General features: G+C 43.5%; 2 protein-coding genes across 2 annotated transcripts; both read left to right on the top strand.

The window, feature by feature from the left end:
- The first annotated feature begins 5703 nt into the window (after positions 1 to 5703).
- Positions 5704 to 6595, top strand: LOC139024837 (uncharacterized). The gene is given in 5 exon segments (XM_070439811.1): positions 5704 to 5720; positions 5797 to 5954; positions 6150 to 6307; positions 6400 to 6539; positions 6541 to 6595. Coding segments are annotated over 5 exon segments (528 nt in total).
- A 1127-nt stretch (positions 6596 to 7722) lies between these two features.
- On the top strand, positions 7723 to 16963 carry cpt1b (carnitine palmitoyltransferase 1B (muscle)). Its single transcript, XM_070443121.1, is given in 20 exon segments — positions 7723 to 7862; positions 8974 to 9133; positions 9377 to 9516; positions 9672 to 9843; positions 10010 to 10111; positions 10271 to 10408; positions 10559 to 10636; positions 10737 to 10812; positions 10815 to 10850; positions 12143 to 12226; positions 12425 to 12620; positions 12710 to 12931; positions 13914 to 14019; positions 14586 to 14702; positions 14860 to 15024; positions 15115 to 15249; positions 15876 to 16028; positions 16165 to 16278; positions 16450 to 16542; positions 16665 to 16963. Coding segments are annotated over 19 exon segments (2355 nt in total). The 5' UTR covers positions 7723 to 7862; positions 8974 to 8992; the 3' UTR covers positions 16752 to 16963.
- The last annotated feature ends 151 nt before the right edge of the window (positions 16964 to 17114 follow it).

Raw genomic sequence — 17114 nt, 5'->3', positions numbered from 1 at the left:
ATGAAATGTGAAATTCTGTGAAAATGCACAGCAAAAAAAAAAGCATGTTATTTGTTTACATTAGTTACGATCTACTGGTTCCATACATTTATGTTTCAAACCCTGTAGTCATGTGCTTTCTTTGTCATTCAACTCTGCTTCTTTCTTTACCCCACCTCGTAATTTAATTGTTGTTGAACTTCAGTACACCCTTGATTTCAGGGTCGAAATATGTTCATTTTGTGCAGTCTTTTTTCCTTTATTTTTTTTTTCCTTGACTTGTTTGTTAAATGCCTGTTCTATGCATGGTGCTGGTGCGTGGACACAATACAGCATGGCAGAGAATCAAGCTGCATATCAGAACTCAGTTCATACTGTAGTTCTGTTTCTTTGTAGTGCAGTAGGGAAAACTGGACTCATGGCCCTATTCAGAACTAGTAAGAAAAGCACATGCTCCATTGCATAGTAAGTCAAATATGTTCTTAAACAGGATGTTGTTTTTGACCTTTCTCTATGACTGTTTCTGATTGAATTGGGCTTAAACCCCATGTACAACCTGTCTGTTTTAGCATTCTCTCTAGTCAAACTATATATAGAGGGGTTGCAGTTGTCAGAAATCACTTAGCAACCATGCCAGGCGCCATGTTGGAAGACCAGTCACTGTGGTGGAAGAATGGTGCAGCCTGCTGGCTGTTTGTGAGCATGTACACTGCATTGCACAGCCAATTGTTTCTTAGCAAGGCAATTTGTTTTCTCAGCTACAGTGTCTTGGCTGCCAATTACGGCACAGAAATTGACCATGGTGATGAACCAAGTAGGTTTAGGCACTGTTATCATTCAGCTTGGGGTTGCCACTCAGTTGTTGTCAGAAGAATTGATGCGGTGGTCTTCCAACATGGCTGCCAGGAGGTGTCGCATGTCACCTCCTGGCACAAGTATTTTGTGTCATTCTACCTCTTCACAACAATGGGGGTCATTTTGCACTTTGTATGATAAATGAGCAAATGTAGACCTGAAACTAAATGATTAAAAAAGGAACATGTTTTGGTTATAGACAAAGCTTATTGCACAACCTCTCAGAGGAGAGCAGTTTATGAAAATAATCATCTCTGTTATATATATATATATAAATAGCTTTTGTCTGGCTTTGATGTCATTGCATTCTGACTAGGTTTACCTTTCATTCTAAAGCTGTTCCATTACTAGTAAACTGGTATAGAACTGTCTGTCACGGTTTGACTCTGCCCAAGGTTTGGATGTTTGTCCTTTTCCATTTCTGACCAAGAACCACAATGGTTAAATAAAGCTGTCCATGACTTTGAACAACAGATGTATCTTATTTAAATGTGCATTTGGCTTCTGTGTGTGTCTGCCTGCCTAACATTATTAAAACCAAATGGAATATCTGCATGCTTTTGGAATTCAGATCCAAAGATTTTGAAAATGGGATGATGTTTTTTTTCTTCAATGGCAATCATTTGAACACATGGAAATGTTTTTCAGTATAATTTGTTATAATTTATTTAGTATATTTGTTTGCCCAGTGAAGTGCTCTTTTGTTTTGATGTGAGTTATAATAAAGGTGGACCTGTGAGTTTACCCTTTGTATAATGTTAGAATATATGTTGTGGATGTAGGCCAATGTTCGATTTCCGAGAATATGAAACTGCCTAGTATAGAAGCCAGTGTCTCGTCAACTAGCTAAATTAAGTAACTTTCTTTCATTACACATCAATCCTGTCCAAAACCCTTTGATGTTCTCGATATTCTCCCTGCACTGCAGCTGCTGTGTAAGTATAACTGAACTGCAAATAAACATGCTTGATACCTGATTGACTATGTCTTCATTTATTGATGATTAGAAATTAAATAGAATGTTATGGCAACAGTTATTTTAATCTCAAATCTATACTGTAGAAAATCAATAAATTTTCAGGAACGGGAGCTACCCCTAATGGTACAATTCATAGCAGATTTAGGGAAGTCCTATTTCTAACTTGCAGACTTGGTCCATTTCAAATCGATCCCTGGCTTCATGGCACTTCATGTCAGTCTGCAAGAATTGGATAGATATTCAATATGCCAATAGCTGCACCTCTTAACTAGCTGGGAGTTTCACTGTATCACATCTGTTCCTCACTTCCAGTGCATAGAAGGTAGGGGATATGGGGAGTAGCTAGGGGATGATTTAGAACTAGGCATGAGTCCCCCATGAGGCCTAAAATCAGTCCTGTAGAGCTGTTTTCCTGCACTGAGTTCCAATGCGGGTATATAACTGACTGTCTGCTCACTCTGCTCTCACACGGGATCAAAGCTGGATTTATGCAAGTTTGGGATGTCATTGTTAGGGGTCCAAGCAACATAGTTGCTGGAGGCCAATTGTATTTCTTGCCATTTGTTCTGTTGCGTATCCACTGGTGTGTAGTGTTCAGGCCAGTCTTATAGCTGCTGGTCTGTTTAACTTATCAGACAAGTTACACTGAGCTGCTATGGATCAAGGAGATAAATGTTTATTAGGACCCTGGAGTGTGTTCAGTCTGTTCATTTTCCATCGTGCTCTGGATTGTTTCTGTATAATGTTAGCGCTTCTCCTTGAGTTCTCTCTAGCAGGATGTTGTTCAATGTATCCAGGATCTAAGGTTAAATATCTGTTTCTCACAGTTTGTGTCTAGTGTAGGCCTGTTTCTCTTCCTGTGGCAAATATGACTACAATATTAGCATAATTGTTCAAATGTATTACATGATTCTTWAAAAAATTATACAGATTTTTGACAAGTCCCAACACTGTTTTAAGAGAGAGAAAGTTCTGTACAAGATAGATTCATGAGATTGATGAGGTAGGTCCATTTTAATATTAGGGTGCATTTGTAAATTCAACTCTGGCTAGCTACTCTGATTTCGGAGCACTCTCGTCTGAGTGTGCCAGAGTGCAGAATATCTGATGAATTTATGAACGCTCAACACCTGTTGAATATGACTGGTGTTAGTAAAAATGCAATTAAATTGTTCCCAGCAGCACAGTTAGTCACTAACAATCTAGATAACATGAAAATAGCCTAACCAGATCTACTAAGGAGAATAAAATGGTCAGAGTGCGGTGTTCTCTCATTTGTGTCTGGAAGTAGCTAGCGAGCTAGCCAACTTTAGCCAGTTACCTTGGGCACTTGACTGTCGTGAGTTCAATGCTCGGATCAACCCTATTCCTCGGCCAGAGCGCCCAGTTTGTGCTCCGAAACGCTCAATTTACGAACAGACAATCTGACAACCCTCTGAATTTACCAACGACCCTACACACTGTAGGCAATTTACGACCGCACCCGTAGTAAAGAATCTCCTCTCCTCAGTATGATGAGTCTTCTCAGACAGTATGTGACAGTTGTGCTGCTGTGGATCAGCGGGTGGTTGAAGTATGCTTTAGAGAGGGTGTGGCGAACGCCCTTCTCGGTGCCACACCCCTGGCTGACATCACCAGGTGACTCGGGTGAAGGACAGGGTGTCAGAGGAGTGGCAGACCAATGAGGCATATCATACCTATGACCATGGAGATGGAAGCGGAACCATGGTTACAGTGCAGACCAGCACACATGCCTTCCACGTAAGTTAACAGCTACTGTATGTCATCACATCATCCCTGCATTGCCTTTAGAAATGGTACACCTCACTTCTCCATTATGTAGAGTGTCCCATCGGACATTGCAGCATTTTTCCATAGCTTGACATAATGACAAAGCTAACCTTCCATCTCTGTGTATAAGGTAAACCTGGGTCGTCTGTCTGACTGTAATGAGTACTTCAGAGCCATGTCCCAGTCCAGTATGAGAGAGACCTCAGAGAGCCTGATTCTCCTGGACCACATTCCATTCTCAGTCTTCCACTCCCTCCTAGAATTCTGCTTCTGGAATGACTTCKGCGTTCCTCAGGAGAAGCTGGAAGAACACATCTAAGTGGGTATTATTCCTCATATATCATACTTCATTTTCTATTCATGGAAATTCATCTGGCCCAGGCTGGCACATCACACACAGCACCAGCAATTTATTGTTTGTAATGTTGTAATGTTTATAATCTTGCAATGCTCTCTTTCTGTCTGGCTCTGGAGGTGGGCAGCTACCTGCTGGCTGAGGCATTTGTCCTGTCGGGTGTTCTAACCCTAGACACCTGTCTGTCCTGCCTGGCTCTAGCCCAGGACATCTGCTGTACTGAGCTGGAGACGACTGTGTTCTTCTACCTCAGCAGACACCTGCTGGAGCTGCCTCACCTCACCAGGTGCAGCATGACATCCTGTACCCCCATTCCCCCCATACCTGTCCTCAATCAGCCTACTTGATGGGTTTCAAGTTCCACACCAATAAATAATCTTAAATTGCAAGGAGTGAACTCTCCTTTCAATTGAAAACTGTTTATTCATATTCTACATATTGTGAATGCATTGCCAGGTGTCTGCCGGCTGAACACAGGGCTGAACTGACCTCTCTGAGGTGGCAGAGTGAGCTCTGGCTCTGCAGCATGAGGAAGGAGAACCTGACCTCCTGGAACGACCCAGAAACAGAAGCCACCCGCCACCTCTTCACCCTGGATGGGTCAGAGGTCACCGGTGACTGGCATCCAATAACAGAGCTCCCCTTCATGGCTGATAAGTGGTGCTTTACTGCGGTGATTCTATTCAACTACCTCATCGGGGGCTACAGGCAATGGGCCAAGAGGGTCTGGGAGTTTAAAATGGCCTCCTTTAGGTACAACCCCTTCATAGCACGCAATGGCCACATCAAGCTTGTGGCTCTACAAATGTCTAACTTTTGCCTGTACACATATAAGTACATTTTTTATACAAAAAGCATTACAAGAATATTGATGTCTTGATTTTGTCCAAAGCAACAGCAAAATCAGGTAAATTGATAAAACACACATTCTTTAACCTCAATGTCAACTTGRTTGGACATCCATTGTGGTTTTTAGCTGTATGCATGATGTATTTTGGATGTTTTCAGTCTATTTTGAACACTTTCAGGCGTGATTAAACGCGATAACAAAATAAATAGTGCACTAAAATGACAAAGTGAACTTGAGTTAACTGGTTAACTCTGACAGCCCTACTATATATACACATGTCTCTCCCACTCTTTCTGTTCTGCCTGTGGACATAGAAAAGATGCAGCGCTCCAAGAGGGCTGCAATGGGGTGTTGATTCAGGCCAGGGAACCACCAAGTTTCTGTTGGGTGGTTTTGACTCTCTTGCAAGAAAAGGGCAACTTCTCTCCTTCCTCTCTCCCTCCCTCTCTCTTTCTCTCCCTCCCTCTCTCTTTCTCTCCCTCCCTCTCTCTTTCTCTCCCTCCCTCTCTATTTCTCTCCCTCTATCTCTGGTGGACCAATCCATCTGACAAACAGTCAGTATGTCCAGGATTTGGCCCCATGACTAAGGAATAGGTGTGAAGTTGACTGAGAAGTTCTCAGCCTTTACATCGTAGTCTCCTCCCATTCCAGTTCAACATCACCTGCAAGAGAACAAAAGAGTAGAGATGTGAAATGTGCGTTTATGACTTGTGTGTCTGCTAGTGTATGTGTGTGTGTGTGTGTGTGTGTGCGTCTGCTCACCCTCCATAGCGTCCAGTGAGTCCATCTTCTCCAGAGCAGAGTAGTTAACAAACCAGATGGACTGGCTGTTTCCTTTACTGTTCAGCAGGTCCAGAGTACTCTGGTGTAGGAACATATACTGGGCCTGGGGACATGCATGCATACACTTGGCAAGATTGTNTGTGTGTGTGTGTGTGTGTGTGTGTGTGTGTGTGTGTGTGTGTGTGTGTGTGTGTTCTGCTGCAGGTTTTTTGTCTCCTTTCTGCCTCTGACTGACTTTCAGTTCACCCTGTTCCTGTCCCATGACCTCCCTCTGGCCACCAGCCTGGGCCTCTGTCTCTATGTCCTGGGGAACATCCAGAGGACTGGGGAAAAGCTGCTTCTACAGTATGACACCAGGCAAGGTAAAGCAGTATCAATCTTGAGTGGAGTTGTTCCTTGCAACCTTACATGTTGGTCAATTGCAAGCTGCAGTCTAATGAATAACAGCCTTGAACCACCTAACACACACACACACACACACACACATGTACACACGTTCGTACGTGCACACACACACACACACACACACACTTCTGTTTTCTCTCTCTCTTTCCCAGACTTGTGGTCTGAGCTGCTCCTTACCCTAACCAAAGCCACTGTTGACCTTCCCAGTCTCTACTTCCTGGGCACCACCGACCGGCTGTTTGTGATTGGAGGAAATAACTCAGAGAATGTGGTGGCATCATTCTGTGTGGAGTCTGGGCAGTGGGGGCAGGTGAGCAACCAACTGAGTGTTATCTTGAATGAGATTAAGTTGTTTTAAATGCCATAGACCTATCTATCTAATCCTCCCGTATCTGGTCCTAGGTGAAAGGGGCTGAGAAGGTGMCGTTAGCTGGACAGGGGACAGTGTTGGGTGACCAGGTGTACATGCCAGGTATAGAACACAGCACTGCTGTAATGCTGGATCATCACTCCCTCTCTCTCACTGTCCTCTCTCACTGTCCTCCCTCCTCTACCCATCTGCACCCGCTATGAAGCCCTACTTCAACTCTCCTTCTGACTCAAACGTTCATCAATCAATCTGATTTGCCTTGGCTTGCTCTGTTTGGGGTTCAGGCCCAGATTTGTATTGAACGTATCTGGAAAAAGGCTGACTAATCATCAACGTGGGTCTTTGCTATATGAGGACTGTACCCGTTCTGTGTCAGCAACAATAAGCCTTGCCATGCTTTTACTCTGCCTTTAATGATAACTTGAACTAAAGTAGTCTAAAGGAGAAWACTCACCAGACGATTGTTGGTARAGTAGGGGGTCGTTTGTTTGCCATTCGTTCGCTTGGTGACGGCGCGTTGTGTAATATCATACGTATATAAAAGATTATTTTCTCCCGTTTCTACATATTGAATCGGTTTGGCTCGATTTGCAAATTACGTCCGGCACTCTGTTCAGAGGTGCTAAGTACTCTCAGCCGGCAGACACTCGACAATACTACCGATCTGTACGTGCCTTAATTCTCTGCCCAGAGAAGGATGGGCTCACGATCTTGTTTCCTTCCTTTTAAAGAATTCCTATGGAGTTTGCCTTTCCCACCGTTGCCTTTGTTTACTCTTTTTGGGGTATTTACTTACTAATAAGTACTTTGTGACAAATGTGAAATAGAGGTTAAAGAGCAATAAAACATATTTGAAACATAAAGCCATTGATCTTAACTAATACCAGGACTCTTGGGTGTCTGACTAAAGCTTAAAGCCTGTCAGACCATGAGAAAAACAGTGAGTGAGGTATCCACAGGTGTAGTGACATAAAAACGGAACATGGTGGGTTATTACATGACATAGCCACTATAGATACACTGCTTACCGAGAGACAGAGAGATGAAACTTGCCTCAAAACATGCCTTATAACTATTGATTATTAATGAACCATTTGTCACTGGTTGCCCTGAATGAAACTTAATATATATGTAAATAGATTGATGAATCAACATAATGTATTTATAGGTGTACTCTGTAGGGGTTTGAACACTATGTGGTCAGCAGCCACGTGAGGTTACAGTCTAGCTCTAGATAGTGTCCAGTTACAGATAGAAAAGTCCGGGGGGGGGGGCATAGAGGAAGTACAGAGAGAGAAGGGGGGGGGGGGGGGGTCATAGGGGATAGCATTGCTCTCAGTACCTGAGGAAAGCCAATTCAAGGGCATAGGAATCACACACAGAACACAGAGAGAGGTTCAGCCCCAGTCCAGAGGAATTCCACTGAGAGAAACCACAGTCAATGCCTTCTTCTGTTTCACTTCAGCAAGCTTGAATTGAATCCCTAAGCAAAAAGGTATGGAATTACTGAATGTTTGGTTTTTAGATTGCTATAATGTATAATTTCTTAAGCCACTGTAGCTGTCCATGACACACTAATGTATGTAATACTGTAGCCTAGTATAGTTAGATACCCTATGGATTTGTTGTTGGTGCTGGGTATAGTGCATTTCAGATGTTTGACAAACAAAGCAAGCCAGAACTTAGTAATTGTGTAGGCTCCTTGTGCCACACAATATTTGTGTGTAAGAATCTAGACAAATGTTTATTCATAGGAAGTCTGCATCATCATAATTAATTTGCTATTGTAAATGTTAGCTGAAGAGAATGATTCATGTCATTCTTCAGTTTATATTGTTAAAAAATGAAATTTGCTTAAATCTAGACTTGTAGGTGACTGGACACATAATATACAGCTATACTAGAGAAATATCAATTTGGCACTGATGGCACTGTATTATCATGTATTATGGCACTGATAAAGCCTATTTATTGGAATATTTTTTTATGAATTCACCTTGCAAAATGTTTCATTATGTGGTTTGTGGTGTAGTAGACCTCACATGCTCTTCCTAGTCTGCAGTGTTTATATTTTTAAACCAGTCCTACATCTGAGCGCATGCCAGTAGCCTAGGCTATATCTGGCATTTCAACTTTGCCCCACTTAGCTGCTGGCCCGTCATATGACATGGAAAAAGAAATTCAAGCCCACTTTTCAGTCAACCGGGCCACAACATAAACAGACTTATGACCTCCACATACAGTTAGAAAATATTTAACAAATCCCTGAAATTACAAGAGGGCCGGATTACCGAACGCGCACGCAGGGCATGTGCCACGGGGCCCCTGAGATGGCATATGAACACCTCATAAGCAATGGCAAAATGTGTAGAATTCCAGGAAATTAGCTTTAAAACTGCAACAACAACAAAAAAGGAGTAAATGTGGTAATGCAGCCCTGTTTCTCTCACCTAAAATTGATTAAGGGTTGACTTCATTCCCACATCCATCGATTAGCCTAAAGTTGGTTTGGTTTGATAATTGTGCAAGAGCCAACATTTTAAAATAAATTCACGTGTGTAAACAATTGAAGTTCAACGTCTCTGTCTATCTATCTCTCTTAACAGGGGCTTCAACGTCACCGGGATGGCGGAGGCACATCAGGCGGTTGGCTTCCAGTTCACCGTCACCCCAGACGGCATCGACCTCCACCTGAGCCGCGAGGTACTCAAACACATCTACCTGTCGGGAGTGACATCATGGATAAAGCGCGCCATAAGATTTAAGGTTTGTCTTCGAATGATTAAGTAGCCCTACAGTCATTACCAAACCTGAACCTGATAGCTAGTTTGGTTGTTGTTGCAGTCCAGCACTAAAACAACTGATTCAAGTTATTATTATGGCCTTGATTGAATCAGGTGTGTGTAGCCTAGTGCTTGGCTAGGACATAGGCTAGCACATCCAGGAATAGCCTTGTTGGTCTGTTTGTAGGCTAACTATCTAAATTAACATTGAATTATTTTATTTCAGAATGGGATATTGACAGGGGTCTACCCTGCCAGCCCATCCAGTTGGCTGATCGCGGTGATAGCCATCATGAGCACCATGTATGCCAGGATAGACCCATCACTGGGAATGATAGATACCATCAAGAGGACCCTACCTGTCAGGTCAGTGAGCAAATAACACAATGATGAAGAGGCATTGGGGAAGAGTGATGCATATTTTTTCAGATTAAGTATGTAACTGTGGGTATCTGTGGAAAGAATTTTCTGTTAAAGGACAATAAACATCATTTAGATGTGAGGTTCTCTCCTCTCTCCAGTGACTACATGACAGTGCAGACCCAGACAGTGCTGAGTGCCATCCTGTTTGCCACGGGCCTGTGGCTCTCTCTCATCCTCATGCTGAGGTACATTCTCAAGGCCCTTCTCTCCTACCATGCCTGGATCTTTGAGTCCCACGGCAAAATGAGCTTCTGCACCAAACTCTGGCTGGTACGTCTGTCAAATGTCTCTATTTCAATATAAACATGACCAAAAGAGCAGCTCACTTATAGTTCAGAATCAAGACAATATATTTTCTGAGCTCTTATTCTCATCCATGAGTATTTGATTATTCTGACAATTAACCCAGTCATTGTGTTGTGTTTTTTCTCTTCAGAGTCTGGTGAAGATGTTCTCTGGGCGCAGACCTCTCCTCTACAGCTTCCAGGCCTCCCTACCCAGACTACCTGTGCCTAGCGTGGACGACACCATAACCAGGGTGAGAGAGAGGTGGTTATGTGTATCATATGCTTAGATGAAATACAATAGGAAACTGATCACATTTGTTCAGGAGAGTGATGGACCAGGACCAGTGTAGAACCATATATGTACACTACATATCAGTATTATATCATATAATCGCTATGTGACCTTGCAGTACCTGGAATCAGTGCGCCCCCTGCTGGATGATGAGCAGTACAACCAGATGGAGGTGGTGGCCAATGACTTCAAGAGAGACGAGGCACCCAAACTCCAGAAATACCTCATCCTCAAATCCTGGTGGGCTACTAACTATGTACGTATTCCGATTGTTTCAAAGTGCCATGTTAGGATACATTAAACAATAATGTTGGTAGCTTTATTTATTAAGTTGTTTTGGTGAGTGCTCTTTAAAAAAAAAGAATTAGTAGTTGAAAAAATGATTGTAATAGATTATGTTTTACAGGTGAGTGATTGGTGGGAGGAGTACATCTACCTGAGAGGCAGGAGTCCCATCATGGTCAACAGTAACTTCTACGCCATGGTAAGACATGTCTATATGGGTACTCATACAGGGAACATGGCATTGCTTGAGATGTATCCAGTAACCTTTACCTAATGATGTATTTGATGATCTGCTTTAGGATCTGCTGTACGTGATTCCCACACACAGACAGGCAGCTCGGGCAGGGAATGTGGTTCACGCTATGCTGCAGTACCGAGCAAACTAGAGAGAGGAGAACATGCACCGGTAATGAGTACCCCTCTCTCTGTTCTCTTCACCCCCTCTTTGTACCCTTGAGAGTATTCAGGTCCCTCCCCATTTCCCCTTTGGCCCTCAGCCCTCTCTCTAACCCCTAAATAACCCAGGTCATCTCCCTCCTTCTCTGTTAACCTAAACATCCTCCCACTGCCTTCGACTTGTTTCTGGTCTAGGGCATTTCCATTTCAAATGCCCCATGAGCACTAACATATGAAGTCCATAGGAACACATCAGATTTGGTGTCAAATGAAACTAAGAGTCTATTTTTTAAGAAATTAAGCCATATATATTTTCCAACCATTTTCCCTGCTAAAAATTAGGAATAAGCAAAGGCTTAGATCTTTGGTCAAACTCATGGAAAATAGGTCCTAGAAAACATCTAGCAGAAAAAGTCTGCTTCTGTAACTTCTGTAAGTTTAATATATATTGTATTTCTGTGACCAAATACCCACATATCTTGAGATAAAAAGAAAATATATATCTTATGAGGAGGGAGGATAATTAAAGTTCACAGAGGTAAAAAGTAAAGGTAGACCTACCAATTAGTTATAGTGTTTTACTGATAACAATTTGGTTGATGATATATTAAGTGATTAAAACGTGTCATGAAATGGACCCATTATGTTATGTTACCATTATGTTATGTTACCACCAGCTGTTATTCCACTTCACTTACTGTAGGTCAATAACCAAAATAAAAAAAATAAAAATCAAGTGGTCATATCATAGCTGTCACCCCATTCTTTCTGCAAAGATCTTTGAATCATAATTCGGAGGAGATATTTAAGAGTTTTTGTCAGCATATTTTGGTGGGATTCCAGTAACAGCTAGTTTTCAGTTTTCCCTCCCCACTCAGACCACTCCCAGACAGTCCTAGCGAAATTCCTGCTTGAGAAATTGCTCTTTGACTTTTTGACCAAGCATAGTAAGGTTAATATTTTAATTTTATTTAACCAGGCAAGTTAGTTAAGAACAAATTCTTGTTTACAATGACAGCCTACCGGGGAACAGTGGGTTAACTGCCTTGTTCAGGGGCAGAACAACAGATTTTTTTGTCAGCTCGGGGATTCGATCCGGCAACCTTTCAGTTACTTGCCCAATGCTCTAACCACTAGGCTACCTACCGCCTAGTGGTTAGATTAAGGTACTTAAATGTTACCCAGAAATGATTTTTTATGGTGATAAAAATGGCTGCTTTGGACTTTTAAATGTAGTCCTTGTGCATAGAGTTGTATGGTTGTTTATCTTTGCAGTCAATGGTTTTTGTTTGGCATACTCTCTCTCTAGTTGAGGCTCTGGGGGTGTTGCCCATGTGTTCCTATCAGATGGAGAGGATGTTCAACACCACACGTATCCCTGGCATAGAGACAGGTGAGCACACTGCTGCCTTCTGGGGGCATAACACTATCAAACTATCGCTGGGAGGTTGCATGAATCAATATGAACATGAGTTTGTGTCAGACACATCTTCTGACCATCTTAACAAAAACTATCATTCAAGAGAAGTGTGCATTCCCCAACCCCTTATAATGTTCTATGTCTCACCCCCTCTCCTACTCCTTGGTCCAGACTTTGTTCAGCACCTGAGTGACCGGAAGCACCTGGTGGTGTACCATAAGGGCCGCTTCTTTAAGGTGTGGCTGTACTACGGGGGACGTCACTTATGGCCCTCTGAGCTGGAGACTCAGTTCCAGAGGATCCTCGACGACAACACAGAGCCACAGCCTGGGGAACTCAAACTGGCTGCCCTCACAGCCGGAAACAGGTATACACACATATAGGCACGAAAGCGCAACCTCCCCTCCTTCCTCACACACATCAGAAATAAAATGTCCACCTCTTATCCTCTCCCAGAGTTCCTTGGGCGAGGGCTCGTCTGAAGTACTTCAGCCAGGGTGTTAACAAAGCCTCTCTGGAGGCCATCGAGACGTCAGCCTTCTTCCTCACCTGATGTGCTTAGATGGATGAGGCGCACGGTTACGACCCTGACAAGCTGAGATCATTGGACCTGTACGCCAAGTCCCTTCTGCATGGGAAGTGTATGACAGGTGAGACAACTGGGAAGTGTTATGACAGGTGAGACAAATGGGAAGTATTATGACAGGTGGCAAACGGGAGTGCTATGACAGGTGAGACAAATGGGAAGTTCTATGACAGGTGAGACGAACGGGAAGTGCTATGACAGGTGAGAGACAAACGGGAGTGCTATGACAGGTGAGACAAACGGGAAGTGCTATGACAGATGAGACAAACGGGAAGTGTTATGACAGGTGAGACAAACGGAAAGTGCTATGACAGGTGAGACAAACGGGAAGTGTAATGACAAATGAGACAAACGGGAAGTGTTATGACAGGTGAGACAAATGGGAAGTATTATGACAGGTGAGACAAACGGGAAGTGCTATGACAGAGAGACAAATGGGAAGTTCTATGACAGGTGAGACGAACGGGAAGTGCTATGACAGGTGAGAGACAAACGGGTGCTATGACAGGTGAGACAAACGGGAGTGCTATGACAGGTGAGACAAACGGGAAGTGTAATGACAAATGAGACAAACAGGAAGTGCTATGACAAGTGAGACAAACGGGAAAAGCTATAACAGGTGAGACAAACGGGAAGTGTTATGACAGGTGAGACAAACTGGAAGTTCTATGACAGGTGAGACGAACGGGAAGTTCTATGACAGGTGAGACAAACGGGAAGTGCTATGACAGGTGAGACAAACAGGAAAGGCTGTGACAGATGAATCAAACGGGAAGTGTTATGACAGGTGAGACAAACGAGAAGTGCTATGACAGGTGAGACAAACTGGAAGTTCTATGACAGGTGAGACGAACGGGAAGTGCTATGACAGGTGAGAGACAAACGGGAAGTGCTATGACAGGTGAGACAAACGGGAAGTGTTATGACAGGTGAGACGGGACAGAAAAGAAGGAAAGATGCGTTGTAAAGTAGGCCTATTTCAGTGAGGATAGTTTAACGCTATATTGCTTTTCTGTGCACTGCCTTTATGATGTGTGTTTCAGTGTTTAACCTGATATGCCTTCTCTCTCTCAGGTGGTTTGACAAATCCTTCACCCTGATCGCTTATAAGAATGGTAAACTGGGGGTCAATGCAGAACACTCGTGGGCAGATGCTCCCATTGTAGGACACATGTGGGAGGTAATGTTATTGATGGTCAGCCTCGTGGCAAAAAACAATTGGGGCCCCCCTATTTATGGCGAGGAGAAAAATGTGCAATTTATACCCATTTTCCATGTGGTGGAGAGACATTTCTGCAGTTTTAAAGCTAATTTCCCCAAATTCTACACATTTTGCCATGACTTATGTCATATTAATATGATATCTGAGTGAGAATGACTAACATAATCTATGTGGGCCTCCAGGAGGTCAGGGCCCCTGGGCACGTGCCCGGTCGGTATTCGGCCATGATTACTACAAGCTGGCTAAACTACCAATCAAAAAATGTGCATGGCTGTGTCAACTAATTGCACCTGGTGTTTTCTACTATTCTTAATCTGAACAGTAAGTTGATGCCCTGTCTGAGTTCCTTTTTTGGGGTCGGGGGCCCCCTTGCGCCTGCTTATGTCTGGAGCCGGCCCTGTTGATGGTGGATTAATGATGTATTACAAACATGTTATTCTAAAACACAATATATGACATGGTGTGATTCATTGGGAAGTGTGTTGTGTGAATCTAATGGTTGCTGTGCTGCTGTCTCTGTGTAGTACGTCCTAGCAACGGACTGCTTCCATCTGGGTTACACAGAGGAGGGGCACTGCAAAGGAGACATCAACAAGGGCCTGCCTCCCACCGCCAAACTACAATGGGACGTTCCATTGGAGGTATGGCTTCTAATGTGTTAGGGATCAAAAGTTGTAGCTTTAGTAAAGAGGAAAAGCTAGTTTAGTGTTGTGTTCAGTAGACCAGTRGGTAGTTTCTACGGGCTGTCTTGTGTCTTGTCTGAGCCTTTCTGGTGTCTGGTCTCTCCTCATCCCTCAGTGCCAGGAGGTCATTGAGGATTCCTACATGGTTGCCAAGGAGATAGCGGATGACGTGGACTTCCATGGCTGTCTGTTTGATGAGTTTGGGAAAGGCCTGATCAAGAAGAGTAGGACCAGTCCTGATGCCTTCATACAGCTAGCACTGCAGCTGGCTCATTTCAGGGTGTGTGTGTCAGTCATGAATAGACACCAGACAAACAATATCATGTCTCTAGCAAATAAACTGAATGTATTTGTTGTCTATGTATTGTAGGATAAGGGGGAGTTCTGTCTGACTTATGAGGCCTCGATGACCCGGATGTTCCGTGAGGGTAGGACAGAGACGGTTCGCTCCTGCACCATAGAGTCCACAGCCTTCGTCAGAGCCATGGAAGACAAGAACACTAAGGTGAGGACACACACCTTAAACACACACCTCTCTTACTGTGTACCTTTGTTAATCATTTCAGAGGAAATATAGAATGCACTAATGACAGCACAAGAGCAGTAACAGTCCCCTTTCACATACATGCTATGCATGCTAGATATAGATCATCAGATGTTTGACTATATCTGTGTTTAAACACAGTGTGGGTGCAGCACTGCAGGTGAGTAACCTTGTCTGTGGGAGTTACTGATAGACAGTGACATGATGTAACTCTGACAGTGAGGCTCAGGTCATTCTGACTCCGAGAACTAGGTGACCAGGACCCAAATGTCTGTTTATTGTACCTATCTAGCCAGAGGAGGGTGTCCTCTAGAGCAAGCATGACCAACCCTCCTTCTGGAGAGTTACTGGCTATGCACTTTTTGCTTTTGTTCCAGCCCTGCACTAACATACCTGATTAAGCTATCCAAGGTGCTGATGAACAGTTGATTAGTACAATCATGTATGTCTGAGTAGGGCTGGAGCAAAACCGTGCAAACCCAGTAGCTCTGCAGCTGGAGGACTGGCCACCACTGCACTATCTGTTGTGTTCTTTAGCTGGATCTAGGTTTTGATTGAATATCATCTGTTGTTGTCTCTGTGAGCAGAGCGCCCAGAGGTTGGACCTCTTCCGGAAGGCTGCAGACAAACACCAGAATATGTATCGTCTGGCCATGACAGGCTCTGGCATCGACAGACACCTCTTCTGTCTTTACATCATGTCCAAGTACCTCAACATCGACTCACCATTCCTCAAACAGGTCAGCTCGCTTCTGAGTGTTTGTGTAGTCAACACCATTATATGTGTTAAATTATACTTTGGCAGCCAAGTGATATGATATCAGAGATTTCCACTTACCCATCTTCTCTATTGACCCCCCCTCCCTCCCTGTGTAGGTGTTGTCAGAGCCCTGGAGGTTGTCCACTAGTCAGACTCCTCAACAGCAGCTCAACATGGTCGACATCAACAAGTTCCCAAGATACGTGGGTGCAGGAGGGGGGTTTGGCCCTGTGAGTCTACCGCACGCACACAACACACACACACATTAAGAAATTAGCTGGGACCAGATTACTACAGACTACTACCAATGTGTCTTCTGTTACTTCTTCTATGTCTGCTTCTTACTTCTATGAAGTAGTCAGAGTTAGGGGTGATTGGTACTGTCTCTCCTGCACCCCCAGGTGGCTGATGACGGCTATGGRGTCTCTTACATCATTGTAGGAGAGAACCTCATCACATTCCACATCTCCAGCAAGTTCTCCAGCCCTGAGACGGTGAGACCATTGTGTCACACTACATGATGAAAAATAGAGTATATAGCACTTACATACTACCTTAATGACAATCTAGCTGGATCTTTATCAGGTCAAACAACTGTCTGTCTCTTTCTCTGTAGGACTCGTACCGCTTTGGACAGAACATTCGACAGGCCATGCTGGACATTCGTGCGCTATTCGACCAAAACGACAAGAAAGAGATGTGATGAGTAGACAGACTGAAAGGTCTTTATAGACTTCATACCACATTTTCATGCTCTGTGACATTACATTATTTTCAAAACGGCGGGTCACGACTAGTCTCTTCTGGGTAACGGCTTTAGAATGGGTCAAGTTATAGATCTTTTGGATATTTACTCAGTTAGCAGGAGGGAATTGTTTTGTGGAAATAAATATTTAATAAAGCATTTTGACTTTATTTCGCACTATCCCTTCTATAAAATGGCAGTGAATTTTTAACATAGTATTGAACCAATTTTGGCAAGAGCAATGAAGCACAAAATGCCTTGGTAGCCTTAAAGAACATTGATTCATATGATGTAGTAATGTAGGTTAAGGATAGGCAAGGC

Source organism: Salvelinus sp. IW2-2015, linkage group LG4q.1:29, assembly GCF_002910315.2.
Source record: "Salvelinus sp. IW2-2015 linkage group LG4q.1:29, ASM291031v2, whole genome shotgun sequence".
Taxonomy (NCBI): domain Eukaryota; kingdom Metazoa; phylum Chordata; class Actinopteri; order Salmoniformes; family Salmonidae; genus Salvelinus; species Salvelinus sp. IW2-2015.
Note: the sequence above shows the minus strand (reverse complement) of the source record. Positions and strands in the feature narration are given on the sequence as shown.